The 16,639-nt window shown below is 37.1% G+C and overlaps 1 protein-coding gene across 14 annotated transcripts in view; it reads right to left on the minus strand.

Moving 5' to 3' along the window:
* Positions 1-5,551: 5,551 nt before the first annotated feature.
* mef2d (myocyte enhancer factor 2d) overlaps positions 5,552-16,639 on the minus strand; it is a 66,551-nt gene continuing 55,463 nt past the window's right edge. For 8 of the 14 annotated variants that reach the window (XM_048153078.1, XM_048153075.1, XM_048153088.1 and 5 more), the window contains 3 exons: positions 15,442-15,510; positions 12,688-12,738; positions 5,552-9,590 (listed from right to left, as the gene is read on the minus strand). In XM_048153078.1, the coding sequence (XP_048009035.1) occupies positions 9,200-9,590; positions 12,688-12,738; positions 15,442-15,510 (511 nt within the window). In that variant the 3' untranslated portion in view covers positions 5,552-9,199. The remainder of the gene's footprint in view (positions 9,591-12,687; positions 12,739-15,441; positions 15,511-16,639) is intronic. The other 6 variants (XM_048153086.1, XM_048153085.1, XM_048153087.1 and 3 more) reach the window with 3 other exon arrangements.

A 16,639-nucleotide genomic window follows, 5' to 3' on the forward strand; every position in this document is an offset into this window, starting at 1 on the left:
AGGACCCAACATTCATCATGTTTCTTTGAACTTTCACATTCTAATGCAAATGTGTGACAAACCAGCTAATGTCATCAAACCTGTGCTAATAAGTACATTTCATGATGTTGCTTTCTCAAAAATGTCACTTCCTGTAGAATGATGTCAATGAATATTACAAAACAGGATGTAAGTGATATTGACGACACTGGATATTATACCAGTTGCAGCTAGAAACCATTGAAACTTTTTTGAAGAGGAAAGGAAAATCATTAAGGAAATAAATGCTCTTAATAATAAAAAATTTTTTCATATTGGAAGTAGTAGAACTAATAAAACTATGTAAAATGTACCCATGCGTATCTGTTAACATTAGATGCACTGTGAACTAACATGAACATTTTTAATAACTATAACATTAACAAAGGTCAATAAACGCTGTACAAATATATCGCTCATTGCTAATGTTAACAAATGAGACCTTGTAATATGATTATTATTATAATGTTTAGAAATTTTGTTTAATATTTATCCAGTTTAAGACATGTAAATGAAAATGCGTAACAAGAATGACCCTTATACAATTAAGAAAAGCGAAACAAAACAATTGAACTTAAACCTTAAGCATGCAAGAAATTTTATACAAAGAGGCAAAAAACAAACCATGCTGTAATTTATCTCACTTCAATACCAGCTGATTATAAAGACAAAGATATTGATCAAACATCTGTGAAATGATTTTAAATTAAATATTTTACATTGATATCTTAGTGCACTGAGATTTCATTTTGATTTGCCAAACTGTGCATCCAAATCTCTTTTGATGACTAATTCTTGTGGAGTCTGTATTTTTTTACTTGTTTCATACTCTAGATCCTCAGATAAAGCACAATTACCCTGTCAATCACCATATAAATGACATTTACATTAAGGATGACGGGGTGTTTTTAGGATGAAATGATCCTTGTGTCTCTGTGCATTAGGAAAAATAGGTCAACTTTGTCATCCAGAGAAACAATGAGTGGGGACCTGTTACAAACAGAAGCTCAATGGTTGCACCAGACACACGAACTGACAAACTCAGCTGACACTGTGCTCAGATGAACAGAATGTCATTGAGGAATGGTCTGTATTCAATACCCCCACCACCAAAAGACACATGCACAAGACACTCACTCAAGGTCATTCATTGCGCCTGAATCACTATGATCTGTTGCTGAACAACAACAGACTCAATGTCTCTATGAGGGAAACACATTCTTACATATTTAGATCACACTACAAAAAGACCTGAAAACGAAGTATCATCTCATAGCTCTTTCTGCCTAAATTGGGTTAACTGGGCTAAGATAAAGACCTGGACTTCTTCTGAACAAGCAAGTTGGTAAATTATAAAACTGATTTGAAGAAGGAAAAAAAACCCACTAAAATTGGCGTTTAAAATTATTTAGAATTTTAGTATATCTATATACTGTATTGCTACAGTCCAGATAAGTGAAAGGATGACATCTAGTGGCCAGATATGAAAATGACTTCAAAGTTAATGCTGCAACACTCAAGATTTAAACCGAAAGATCATATGCTAAAAAGCCTTACTGTCCTCCAGAGTATCAAACAAAGTAGGATATTATATATAGTGTATATAAAAAAAGTAAAAAAAAATGTACCTATTCGAATAAATGCTGTTCGTTTGCAGTTTCCATTCATCAAGGAATCCTGATAAAAGTATGATAATAAGCAGCACAGCTGTTAAAGGGTTAGTTCAGCCAAAAATGTCATTAATTACTCACCCTCATGTCGTTCCAAACCTGCAAAGATTAAGATATTTTTGATGAAATCCGAGTTTTTTTTTTATCTCTCAGAAAGCAATGAAATTACCACATTCAAGGTCCAGAGTAGTAAAGACATTGTTAAAACAGTTCATGTGACTACAGTGGTTCAACCTTAATGTTATGAAGCGATGAGAATACTTTTTGTGCGCCAAGAAAACAAAATTCAACAATTTCCTCTCTACCTCATCAGTCTCCTACACAGTTGACGCAGTGCAGTCTGTGTTTATGTCCAAACGCCAGCTCAGTATTGGCAGACGCTGTTCACATGAGCACCACGAAGCATGCGTGTGATGCTGACCGGCCAATACAGAGTTGAAAATTGTTGAATAAAGTTATTTTTGTTTTGTTTTTGCGCACAAAAATTATTCTCGTCGCTTCATAACATTAAGGTTGAAACAGTGTAGTCATGTTGACTATTTTAACAATGTCTTTACTACTGTTCTGGACCTTGAATGTGGTAATTTCACTGCTTTCTATGGGAGATTAAAAAAAAAACTCTCCAATTTCATCAAAAATATCTTAATTTGTATTCTGAAGATGAACGAAGGTCTTACGGGTGTGGAACGACATGAGGGTGAGCAATTAATGACAGATTTTTTTTTTTTTGGTGAACTAACCCTTTAAACTATGATAAGAAATATTTCTAAAGCACCAAATCAACTTGTTAGAATGATTTTTGAAGGATCATGAGTTATTTTAAATAGTATTTATATTTATATTTATTAATAATAGTATTATTTCACAATATTACTGTTTTATTACTGATCAAATAAATGCAGAGAATATATGTATATTTTAAGAATTCAGAAAACGTTACAACTGTAAATATTGCTGGCTACTTCATCATTAAAAATCATTGCTTGTTTGTCCACATTTGCAAGTCACTTTAGATAATACAGGTGCTGGTCATATAATTAGAATATCGTGAAAAAGTTTTTTTTTATTGTACATTATGGTAACACTTTACTTGAAGGGGTGTGCATAAGACTGACATGACACCTTCATAATCTTGACATGACACGTGTCATGAATATGAAGGAGGTTTTATGCATGTTTATGACAACTGTCATTAAATGTCATTCGCTCAATTATGTCATTTTTAATTCAAAGATGACATTGTTTGAGATGTCTTTGTTACGACAACTTGACATAAACCAACACATCATAACCTGTCAGTGTCTTTGTCATGACAACTTGACATTAGCAAAACATCATAACCTGTCATAAACATGACATAACAGATTAATTATCAAACTTAAAAAACTACTTAGCTTTATGGGTTAACATTACATTACATTATTTTGGTAACACTTCAGTATAGGGAACACATATATAAACGATTAACTATGACTTTTCCCTCAATAAACTCTTAATTTACTGTTTATTATAGTTAATTGTTAGGTTTAGGTATTGGGTAGGATTAAGAATGTAGAATAAGATCATGCAGAAAAAGGCATTGATATGTGCTTTATAAGTACTAATAAATAGCCAATATTTTAGCCATATGAATGCTAATAGTAATAAGCAACTAGTTAAAAGACCCTAAAATAAAGTGTTACCATTATTTTATAACAGTGTCATCTTTTTTACGAAATTTGAAATTGTCTATTATCTGACCTTCTGTTGGAGGAAACTTAAAAAAACAAAAAAACAAAAAAAAAACATGAAATGAAAAATAGTCATGACGCTGTTATAAAATTATTTGTCAGAGTATTGTCACTTAATGACATTTTAATGACAAGTTCAATTTGTACCACTGTACTTGAGCTCAAGATACATATTTATGACACTATTATAATGGCCTCATGACAGCCAATGTCAAAACCAACGACATGACAGTTTAATGCAATGTTAACCCATAAAGCTAAATGATGTCAAGTTGTCACGACAAAGACACTGACAGGTTATGATGTATTGGTTTATGTCAAGTTGTCATAACTCTGACATCTCAAACAATGTCATCTTTGCATTAAAAATGACAAAACTGAGTGAATGACACTTAATGACAGTTGTCATAAACATTCATAAAACCTCCTTCATATTCATGACATGTGTCATGTCATGATTATGAAGGTGTCATGTCAGTCTTATGCACACCCCTTCAAGTAAAGTGTTACCTAAATTATTTTAAAAAATGAAACTTTCATTTATACTAGATTCCCTACATGTAAAGTAAAACATTTCAAAAGTTTTTTTTTTTTTTTTTTAATTTGTTGATTAGAGCGTACAGCTAATGAAAGTCCAAAAGTTTCTTTTTGTTTCCAGAATCTCAAAATATTAGAATATTTACATTTGAGATTCATTAAATGACCATCCCTACAGTATAAATTCCGGGTATCTCTTGTTCTTTGAAACCACACTAATGGGGAAGACTGCTGACTTGGCAATGGTCCAGGAGACAATCATTGACACCCTCCACAAAGAGAGTAAGTCACAGAAGGTCATTACTGAATGGGGTGGCTGTTTACAGAGTGATGTATCAAAGCATATTAAATGCAAAGTTGACTAGAAGGAAGAAATTGGGTAGGCAAAGGTGCACAAGCAACAGGGATGACCACAAGCTTGAGAATACTGTCAAGTAAATTCAAACCGATTCAAACACTTGGGAGAGCTTCACAATGAGTCAAATGAAGCCGGAGTCAGCGCATCAAGAGTCACCACACTCAGGCATCTTCAGGAAAAGGACTACCAAGCCACTTCTGAAACAGAAACAACGTCAGAAGCATCTTACCTTGGCTAAGGAGAAAAAAAACTGGACAGTGAACAGTGGTCTAAAGTCCTCTTTTCAGATAAAAGTAAATTTTGCATTTCATGTTGAAATCATGGTCCCAGAGTCTGAAGGAAGACTGGAGAGGCACAAAATCCAAGCTGCTTGAAGTCTAGTGGGAAGTTTCTGAAGTTAGTAATGATTTGGGGGCCGTGACATCTGCTGGTGTTGGTCCATTGTGTTTTATCAAGTGCAAAGTCAATGCAGCCATCTTCCAGGAGATTTTGGAGCACTTTATGCTTCCATCTGCTGACAAGCTTTATGGAGATGCTGATTTCATTTCCAGCAGGACTTTAGCACCTGCCCACAGTGCAAAAACCACTTCCAAGTGGTTTACTGACCATGATATTACTGTGCTTTATTGGCCAGCCAACATGCCTGACCCCTGAATCTATGGGATATTTTCAAGAGAAAGATGAGAAACAGTCGATCCAACAATATACAGATGATCTGAAGGCTCAATAGTGCCTCAGCAGTGCCACAGGCTGATCACTTCCATGCCACACTTCACTGATGCTGCAATTTGTGCTATAGGAGCAAGTCATTTGCTGTATTATGAGCTGCCGACCAAGTATTGAGTGCACAGATGAACATACTTTAAAGAACTTGAACTTTTCTGTTTTGAAAATCCATTTTTTGATTGATCTTAGGAAATATTCTAATATTTTGAGATACTGGATTTTGGACTTTCATGAGCTGTACGCTCTAATCATCAACATTTAAAAAAAAAAACTTTTGAAATGTTTTACTTTACATGTAGGGAATCTAGAATATATGAAAGTTTCATTTTTAAAAATAAGTTACAGTAAAAAAATGAACTTTTTCACGATATTCTAATTATATGACCAGCACCTGCAGCATTTGCTTAATGAATATGCAAATATAAGTCTGATGAGTGCACTGAAAACAGAACAATCCAACCCAGTAATTCATCCACACAGAAACTTGTAATAGAGACAGACTCATACTTGTGTGTAGGTCAACTTGTCTATTTAATATATAAAATACAATAAAACATACGCAAAAGGGGAGGGTCATAAAGGACAATGGATACTTTGGTACAATAACAAACACTCTTTTGTAAAAGCAGTATAGAATTTGTAATAACATATCAGTGCATACTTTGTTTATGAAAATATACACAAATTGTATATCATTCTCCGAAAACAACAGAATTTTTTTCTTTTTTGTCTTTTTTTTTTTACAACAAAACTCAAAGCAGACTAGCCGAACACAATATATTAGCTATAATTTTTCTTTTTTAAACTTTTTTCTTCAATTTCTATTCTAGTTTTGTGTGTTGTATATTCTTATTGAAATTACATTTCAGTTTATTTATAATATGACTCATTCTTTGCTTGTCTGACGCCCATGCATTGTGTCTGATCAGAATAAATTAAATGTGTGGATGTCCCACCTTAACTATGTGTAGATACTATTGTACAATTGACTAAAAATTGCAGCATTGAACTGGTCATTCTATCGAACCTGTTTTATCGCTTCCCTCAATTAGCAATAAGTACTAATATTACTACAACGGTTTTGTTTTACTTAATAAATCGTGCAATATTAGTAACACCCCTTTGAAGAACAAAAAAAAAAAGGAAAACAAAACAAAAAATGAAAACGAAAATATATTTATATAATATTCATATATAATAAAATAAAATCAAATTAAAATAAAATAGGATGCCTAACCTACACAAAAAACAAAAACAAAAAACAAACAAATAAAAATAAAAACCGTCTCTCTAAATTTATCATTATTATTACCATCTGTGACGATAATCATAATGGTAATGATAATCATCATAACAATAATATTAAAAACAGACAATAAAACTGTCACCAGCACAAATTAACACGAGAAAAAGTATGTGAGAATCTCTAGACATCATACAAAGGGAATACGGGGGCCAAAGTGAACTATTCACCGGACGATTGTCTTTTCTTTGATTACTCAGATTCCTAATTTTATCACGAGGTCTCCACGAGAGCTTTTCGAATGTCGTCTTAGCCTTAAAAGCAACACAAAGCCAGCGCTTCGATGTGCCGGACCATCCCAGGTGCGTCGGCCGTCACCTTATAAACGTACATAGAATTCACTGCATTTGTTCAAAGCTCAGGACACAACAGTCTTTAAGTCAACAGGTGCGCTGCAGAGGCCTCGCTCTGCTATGATGCAGTTCTAGAAAACATCAGCCCAGTAGCTCTAGAACCTCAGTCGAAGGGATGCGAATGCAGGTCTGTGATGAGTCCGAACGAACGCTTACTCTCACCGCCTCCATCGTGTGCGTGTGCGTGTGTGTGTGTGAATGAGTGTGTGTGGAATCTGGTTTAACAAAAGGTGGGCCACCTGTTGAGGTGAAATGAAATGGCTTCTGTCTTCCTCTGTGAGTGAAGGAGTGGAGAAAAGGAGAGAAAGAGAAGATACGAGAGGTAGAGAAGCCGATGACGGACAGGTGAGTCTCACCTTAATCTTACTAACACTTAAAGAGGGGAATACACCGTATTTGAAATCATTTTGAACCCCCATTTTCCTTCGAAGTTTGTCCTCACTGAATTTTTCAAACTCGTCACGGAAACATCCTTCATCTTTGTCACTTAAAGAATACACTAATGCACAGAAAACAATTTGTGTACATAATTGTCACATCTGCAACACGTGTAAAGCCTAATCTAGATTTCAGTACAACATTCTTTTTTATTTGTTTTCTTTTTACAAAACGTTACATTTTTCTTCTATTATTGTTCACGGATAAACACGTGAAGTGCAATATAAGCCAAAAAACAACAAAAAAAACGAAACGTCCTTCCCTGAATGCTTTTAAACGTCTTATAAGTGAAAGGAGGTTGTATTCCCTTCCAAGCCATCAGGAAATCGCTCTGTTGGGAGATAGAGGTGTAAGTGGACTGATCGTGTAAATGATAATGCGAGGAAGTCGAAATTCCTCACTCGTGTGTCTGAAGGTGTGCGAGCGGATAAGGGGAGAGATTTTAAAGTGCACGCCATCAGGATAAAAAGAGTCACGCTTAAAAACAGTCAAATCCTCCTTCATCTGCCTCTCCACCTTGATAACTTACAACACGGTACAGTTTATTTACAGGTAGAGGTTGACAGAGACGGTTCCACTGAGATTACAGCGCTGTTTCAGAAAGACCCAGCAGAATATATGTGAACATACATCGCTATGTACAATCTTAACGCTTCTCTCTCTCACACACACACACACACACACACAACGCTACACAACCTCCATCTCTTTCTATGGTAAAAAGACCTAGCTGAGATGTGTGTTTGCCACCAACTCTTTTTGCTATACATAAACCTGTACTGAAACACTGAGAAATTTTGTATATACATGATCTCAAACATCTAAAATCCCGGCATCCTGAGTTAAACAACTCAGACTTTTTTGACCGCTTTTTATTTTCATGGAATCTTACAAACAATAATTAAGCATACCCGTCCCATAAAGTTAACTAATTAATCTCTGAATTACACAGCCATACAAAAACAATAAATATAGCATAATGTGGCAGACCGCTGCTCTCGTAAACGCAGCCACACGCTGCAGGCTGATACGAACATGTCTGTGTTTCCTGCACGCCTGGATCTCATTAGTACAGATAGATCAGCATTTCCATCAACGACACTACGTTTACAGTCCACACGTACGCAGAAAATCGAGGACGCGGAGCGCCGTTTACGCTTCGAGCTCCGCCGATAGACACACGCATCTAGCGAGGGGACTGGTGCGAGGTTACGAATCGATACAACGAAAAATGGTAAACCAACATGATCGAGTTGTGTTTTTTTGGCTGAATTGTGTTTAGCGATTGAATGAATGAGCACCTCCGTCTCACAGCTGACACACACACACAAATACACTATGCTAGTTTTTGCACAGTTAGAAAAACAAAGATAAAGATTCTACGTTAAAGTCGTTACAAAAGGAACGAGGGCGATTCTAAAGGCAGCTGCTCAAGCAGATAGTCAAAAAAAAAAACAGGAAAAGCAAGAGGGAAAGAGTCAGTCGAGAAGATAAATGGCAAATGCAACCATTCATACAAAAACAAAACAAAACAAAAGAGAAATAGATACAAAAAAGAGATTGACAGGCTTGTCTATGCAACATAACAAGCAGTTATGCTGTTTTGACAGAGCAGTGCCGCTGAACTCTGATCAGGTCGACGGTAAGGCCTGTAAAAGTTGATCTGAGATCCGGACGGCCTCTCTGAGCAGGAGCGAGGGATATCAGAGATGCGACCAAAAGCCCTTCCGCCTTGTACATCTCTTCAGTCTCGTATACGTGAACACGTTTACACCTGGATTGGCAACTGTGTGTGTGAAGATCTAGTGCGTGTGTGATCATATATGCATATTTTATATAAATATATACACACACCAGTAAATATGAGTGTGTCTGAGAGTGAGACAAGAGTGAGAGAGACAGGAAGAGAGAGAGAGAGAGAGAGAGACAGAGAGACAGGCGCATGCATGTGTCTAAGTGCGGACTGAGATTGGCTGCTGAAAGCAGGTGCCACTAGGGGTGTGTTTATGTCGGTGTGTGTGTATGTGCGGGTGAGAGAGCAGCTCCCTCGCTCTCTCCTTCAGCGTTTATGTGACCCAGGTGTCCAGTCTCATGCGTTTCACATTGGCTGACTCCTGCTGCTCCGCTTGGGACTGTTGCTCTCCGGAAGCTCGGAGGAGACCCAGGCCGGCAGAGTTGAAATCGGGAGGGCGCGTCTGCCCACTGTCGTCTCGGTCGCTTCCCTCATAAGAGCTGCCGTTACTGCTGATGCTGTCGCCTGGAGAGCGGCCGGTGGGCTCCAAACGCAGTGTCGCTGGATACTGGGTCACGGTCAGACCCGATATGCCACCCGCTGCTCCGGCAGTTGAACTAGGTGTGCTGCGATCCCGGTTAGGAGACACTGGCTCGGATTTGATGCTGACATTGGGGTTAGTGTTAACCGTCAGAGTGGCTCCATGAGGGATCGTTCCCACAGGCCTATGGCAGAAGGAGAAAGAGGAGAAGAATCAACATCATGGACATCACTATTAAAGGGTTAGTTCACCCAAAATGAAAATTATGTCATTAATGACTCACCCTCATGTCGTTCCAAACCCGTAAGACCTTCGTTCGTCTTCGAAACACAGTTTAAGATATTTTAGATTTAGTCCGAGAGCTTTCTGTCCCTCCATTGAAAATGTAGGTACGGTATACTGTCCATGTCCATAAAGGTAATAAAAACATCATCAAAGTAGTCCATGTGACATCAGTGGGTTAGTTAGAAGTTTTTGAAGCATCGAAAATACATTTTGGTCCAAAAATAACACAAACTACGACTTTATTCAGCATTGTCTTCTCTTCCGGGTCTGTTGTATATCTGCTTTCACTCCACAGTGATGCTGTTTCTTCTTCTTCTTTCCTGTTTTACGGCGGTTGGCATCCAGCTTATTGGTGCATTACCACCCCCTTCTGCTCCGGACAGTGACGCTGATGACGTGTTATCTAGTGCGCCCGAGCTTCGTTTACAGTCTGAGGGAGACGCACGCTGTATTCAAGCTATTCTACATTGTTTGTATTTTGGTATTGCTATATTTTTAAAATGGTGCGTAGGTGTGCATGTCGCGGATGCCCTAATCGCGTCACTGTCCGGAGCAGAAGGGGGCGGTAATGCACCAATAAGCTGGATGCCAACCGCCGTAAAACAGGAAAGAAGAAGAAGCAGCAGCGTCACTGTGGAGTGAAAGCGGATATACAACAGACCCGGAAGAGAAGACAATGCTGAATAAAGTTGTAGTTTTTGTTATTTTTGGAGCAAGATGTATTTTTGATGCTTCAAAAACTTCTAACTAACCCACTGATGTCACATGGACTACTTTGATGATGTTTTTATTACCTTTATGGACATGGACAGTATACCGTACATACATTTTCAATGGGGGTTAGAAAGCTCTCTGACTAAATCTAAAATATCTTAAACTGTGTTCTGAAGATGAACGGAGGTCTTACGGGTTTGGAACGACATGAGGGTGAGTCATTAATGACATCATTTTCATTTTTGGGTGAACTAACCCTTTAAAGAGGGGACACTTGATTTGTTACCAAAACATAATTTTTTTTAAATACGAAAAACATACGTGTGGACAAACAGCTACGTTACCCACAACTTTACCATGTTTTGCACTACCTTTGTACAGCCACATAATAGTATATAAAAAATAACAGTACAATAAAGCGGCTATAAAATGCACAGAAGCTCTCTGTCACTTAACTCCTCTTAGCCATGCAGTCACAACTTGGTCAGCCTCCTTTTACACAGCACAACATGCCACATACCCTCAACTGCAGTGAGTGTGTTTGTTTGTGTGTGTGTAATTAGGCTGCAGCCTAATGTACTGTATTTAGTGTATTATTTATGTTGGGATCACTCAAAGCTATTCTAGTGGTTTTCCAGAAAAGAAGAGAGGAAGAGAAGAGAAGAGAAGAGAAGAGAAGAGAAGAGAAGAGAAGAGAAGAGAAGAGAAATTAAAAGAAAAGAAAAGAAAAGAAAAGGATGGAAGAAATTGAAAATGGAAGGAAAAGGGAAACAACAGGAAAAAGAAAGGAACTGGAAAGAAAAATGAAAGGAAGTGGAAAAGAAAAAGAAAAGAAAGAAAAAAGAAAAGAAAAGAAAAAAAGGAAGTGGAAACAAAGGAAAAAGCAAGAAAAATGAAAAGGAAAAGGAAAGAATATGGAAAAGGACAGGATATAGTAGAATAGGAAAGGAAATGACATGGAAGAGGAAATTAAATGAAAAATAAAATAAGACATCAAAAAATGAAAGAATTTGGAAATGGAAGAAGAGGAGGAAAGGAAATGAATTGAAAGGAAACTAAAAGGAAAAAGAAAGAAAATTAAAAAAAGGAAGAGGAAAGAATATGGAAAAGGACAGGATATAGTGGAATAGGAAAGGAAACGTCATGGAAGAGGAAATTAAACGAAAAAAAGAGGAAATCGAAAAAGAAAGAAAATGGAAATAGAAGAAAAGGAGGTAAGGAAAGGAACGGAACGGAAAATGAAACTAAAAGGGAAAAGAAAGAAAAATGAAAATTAAGAGGAAAAGAAAGGATATGGAAAAGGACAGGATATAGTGGAATAGGAAAGGAAACGACATGGAAGAGGAAATTAAATGGAAAAAAAAATAAGAGGAAATCGAAAAGGTAAGAAAATGGAAATGAAAGAAGAGGAGGAAAGGAAAGGATAATGAAACTAAAAGGGAAAATAATGAAAAGTGAAAAGGAGGAGGAAAGAAAAGAATATGGAAAAGGACACAATATACTGGAATAGGAAAATAAATGACATGGAAGAGGAAATTCAATTAAAAAGAGAAGAAGAACTAAAAAACTGAAGAAAAAGAACATTGAGGAGGAAATTAAATGAAATAGAAAATAAGAAGAAATTGAAAATCGAAATGGAAGAGGAGGAGACAAGGAAAGGAAAGGAAAGGAAAGGAAAGGAAAGGAAAGGAAAGGAAAGGAAAGGAAAGGAAAGGAAAGGAAAGGAAAGGAAAGGAAGGGAAAGGAAAGCAACGTCAAAGAAGAATTAAAAAAAAGAAAGGAAATAAAGGAAAGGAAAACTGATAGGATAAAGAAAATGTGAAGTAATTGTAAAGAAAGGGAAAAGAAGGAAAGTGAAAAGGAAGTAGAAAAGTAAAAAAGGAGACAGAAATCAAAAAGGGAAAAAAGGAAACAGAAGAGGAAGACAAAAAAAAAAAGCAAAAAAAAAAAAAATGTTTTTAAAGAAAACGTAAGTTAACTAAGGGAAAGAGAGATAGGACAGCGAGAGGGTGAGTGGGTTTGGTCTTGCGGGCCTGTACAGGTTGATTGATGATGCTGCAGGTGCTGTTTCAGTATGTTCTAATGCAAAACAGAAAGAAAGGCCAACTCAGCAAATCACTGACAAAGACAAAGCCCAGCTTCCTACAGCCAAGCAGCCAGAGACTGAAGAGAGAGAAAACCAAGGAGAGAGCAGGAGAGTTAGCGCCATTAGCCATAGAAAACCGCCACAAGACAGACAACAAACAGAGACAGACGGAGAGAGGAAAAGCCAGATACAGTACCAGCTGATCCCTTCCTCCCTGCCCAAGAGTAAGCTGCCCTGAGATGTCACACTGCAGAGAGAGAGACAGGCAAAACCCACTCTAGCATCTGCAATAATCAACGTCATGTTACAAACACACACGTACATGTCAGCATTTACTCATCTACGACAGTTTAGAGACAGACAGACGTCTATGGACAGTTAACATGGACTGTTTGTTCAGCAGGACAAAGAAACCCAACTGAATGCTTACTTCTAAATACAGAAATAAATATCCCACCCTCATGCAAAGCAGAAAGTGAGTCTTCACCCCAGTCCGGTCGGGAAAGGCCGGCACAAGGAAAAATTATTTGATGGCATGAGAACATAAGACAGGGTGGCGGAGCAGCGGGGAGCTCTCACGGCTCCATTAGCATTTATATTAGAAGGAACGGGGAGTCAGGGCCACAGTGGGACGTAATGACAGGTTTCTCAGGCATAACGAGAGAGAAATTCATTTGAAATTCACTGTATATTTGCAGAGAACGCAACAGCTGCTGCCAGGAGAGTGGGAAGTCCTGATAAAGTTCAAGTGATATGAGGACACTGCATTACTGATCAATGAATTCAGCTCATGGCTGCACTGAAAACATGAAAATATCATCTCAGTCCTGCTAAACCTAATGCATACAGCCTATTTCTATTAATATTTTCTTCTTTTAACTGAGAGTGGAGAGGCCATAAAATATGGGATGAAATTAAAACTACTATGACGCCACCTTGAGGTCTGTGAGAGAAATTACAGTTTGCATGAAATTACAAATTACATGTGGTTACTATAGTAATAACTATAAATTATGCATAATTATATGAAACTAACCCTAAACCAAACCAAACCCTAATCCTGACCCTATAGTAAGTACATGTAGTTAGTTAATATTACTCAGTACAGTTCACTGTATAATTACAGTGTAACAAAGACACCTTAAAATAAAGTGGGTTTTATTATAACTGAATTGCTGTTGTTACTTGATCAAAATAAATATATTACAACTGATAACATTTCTAATCTAATTTCTATTGCTTGTACTATGACCTGAATCAACATGCATATTAATTAACAATGAACTACTGATGCTTTGTTAATCTGGGAATAATCCACAGCTTGAACTTTTATTTTAATTTGGCAAACAACACCTGTAACCTGAATACCTAAAATATGAGCCCTAAAAAAAAAAAAAAAAAAAAAAAAAAAAAAGGCTTTACAATATTATTAGATAATTTCTTTATAATTCTGTTTTAAGATATCTAAACAAACAGATTCTTCATAGACTTTTATTATAAAAGAGTCACCAACTGCTATTTTAATATTGCGAAGGGTCAACTGTTTATGAATATTTCACAAGTAAAACCACAAATCAATACTTTGATGTTCTTCAGCAGACACTTTCTTGACTTAGGTCACCCAAAAATGAACATTCTGTCATTAATTACTCATCCTCTTGTTGTTCTACAAAAAAAACAAAAATAACGAAAATTACAAATATTTTGTTTCGAATCAATGGTTCAGAGCACCAAAGTCACGTGATTTCAGTAAACGAGACTTTGTTGCGTCATAAGTGTTTCGAAACGTTTCGAAATTTCAATGGTTCACGTGACTTTGGCAGTTTGATACGCGTTTGATAAAACCACTGATTTCGAACAAAACATTCATAAAGCTTCAAAGCTTCATGAAGCAGTGTTTTAAACTCGCCCATTACAAGATATTGTTGAAAAGTCATTATTTTGTTTTTTTTGGTGCAAAAAGTTCTAGTCGCTTCATAACATTAAGGTTGAACCACTGTAGTCACATGAACTGTTTTAAATATAACTTTATTACCTTTCTGGACGTTTGAAAGTGTAAATTACCTTGCTGTCAATGCAGACCTCACTGAGCAATCTTATTTTTTCAAAAATATCTTAATTTGTGTTCCAAAGATGAACGAAGGTCTTACAGGTGTGGAACGACATGAGGGTGAGTAATTAATGACAGAATATTAATTTTTGGGTGAACTAACCCTTTAAGTGACGAAAAATAATGTGAACTTATAATATTAAATGGCATTTACCAGTACGAGCATGTGGAAAAAAAGCAGGCTCAAGTGTCAATATGTGAACATAATTATATTGCTACCATAAATAAAACTAAATATTATATAGAATACAGCATAGTAATGGAAAAACTTTCTAAGCCTTTACCTGCTGCATTAAACAGCCTGGTTTACATAATATGTGGTGCTTGAGGTGGCTGAGAGCAGGATATTCTGGCATGATGAACGCGTGGCCATGCAGCAGGTTACAAACGGACGGACGAATGAACCCCAGAGAGTCCTGACCCACTTGGGAGGACATGATGGAGATGTCTGTCCTACTTTTCAATTCTAATCTCTACCTGCTCAGTTATCAGGGCACCAATGTGCTAGATTCATTAGAAAAAAACATTGTGTAAATCGGTTTATGCCACGCACAGGACACTGAACAATAAACAATGAACGAGAAAAAGATAAAAAGACACAAAGTTGGATTTAATGAAGAGAGACTCTGATGATGAAATGGTCATCTGCGAGACGACGAAAGCGTGAACATTCTTCAGCACGGCCCAAGACGGTAACCATGACAACTCGGCCGTGGCAGGTGACAGACAGGACAGCGGCGCATAATAGGCTGACACAGAGCTCCCACAGAATATGACTGGCTAACATAGAGAGCCTATGGTTTGACTGGCTGACACAGAGTGCCCATGGGGACCATTCACCTGAGATTAGCAGCAAGACCAGAGATGCAGTGAGCCATCTCTCCGTTCTGTTTGTCTGAGCCCCACATGCTGTAAACAAATGAGAAAGAGCACACAAACACACACACACACGGCAGGTTAGACCTGCTCCAGAAATCTGCAAATCTGTACTCAGCATTAACAGAAATGCCCCCTCCCTCTAAGCGAACAGTAGCGCTAATGAGAGCGTAACGCAGCGCTAACCCCGCTGTTAGCAGGCATTAAAGGCAGACTAGAACACCTCGATGTTCGCCCCCCATAGGGAGCAATGGGGAGGAGAGAAAGAGGAAGAAAAAGAGGAAAACGTCTGTGCGAGACCAAAAAGAGAGTTATTTAGGTCAATCTCCGAGGGAGAATACACAGGCTTTAGGTTGTGTGCTACCGATGATCGTTAGGCTTCTTATTCGTGCGATTGCTAATATGAGATCATGACCTCATAAAAAAAACAAAAACAAAAAAATCTGAGCAAATTCACATCAAAGTAGATGTATGTGTCGTGCTAATAATGCAGCGTACAGCTGCCCTTGACCTGAGCCTTGGGCTATTATGTGATGCATAAAGGGAAACTAGGTAGCGCAGGCATTCAGCTATTCTGCCCTGTACATTTAATTCACATCCTGAACATCATTTTCAGGGCGTCTAGATGCCCCTGTAACACAGTTTTGAGTCAGAGCAGTAGCAATGTTCTCTCCATAGCTGATGGAGCAGAGACACAAAGTGCAACTTGATTCAATTGTTACAGTTATATCTAGTGGGAATAAAATTGCAGATTAATATGTAATAATTCACAACAGTTTACTGTGGACATATGTCAAAATGTATGAGCTGACTACCTAGACAATAATGCCCATCTAGGAAGGACACTAGTTTGTGCTAATGCAGCTTCTACAAAATTAATGTTAGCTTAACGCTAAATAATAACACTTTACAATAAAGTTTAACTTGTTAATGCATTAGGTATCATGAACTGAACTTTTTTTTTTTTTTACATAATTTATCATCTAGATTAATGATAATTTAACTAAATTAATTTATACATCTTGCAATGTTGAAATGTATTAGTTTATGTAGAAACTAACATTATGCATTAAATTAATAAATGCTGTAAACAAGTCCCTTCTGCTCACCAAGGCTACATTTATTTGATCAAAAATACAGTTAAAACAGCAATATTGTGAAG

Source organism: Megalobrama amblycephala, linkage group LG13 (assembly GCF_018812025.1).
Source record: "Megalobrama amblycephala isolate DHTTF-2021 linkage group LG13, ASM1881202v1, whole genome shotgun sequence".
Classification (NCBI taxonomy): domain Eukaryota; kingdom Metazoa; phylum Chordata; class Actinopteri; order Cypriniformes; family Xenocyprididae; genus Megalobrama; species Megalobrama amblycephala.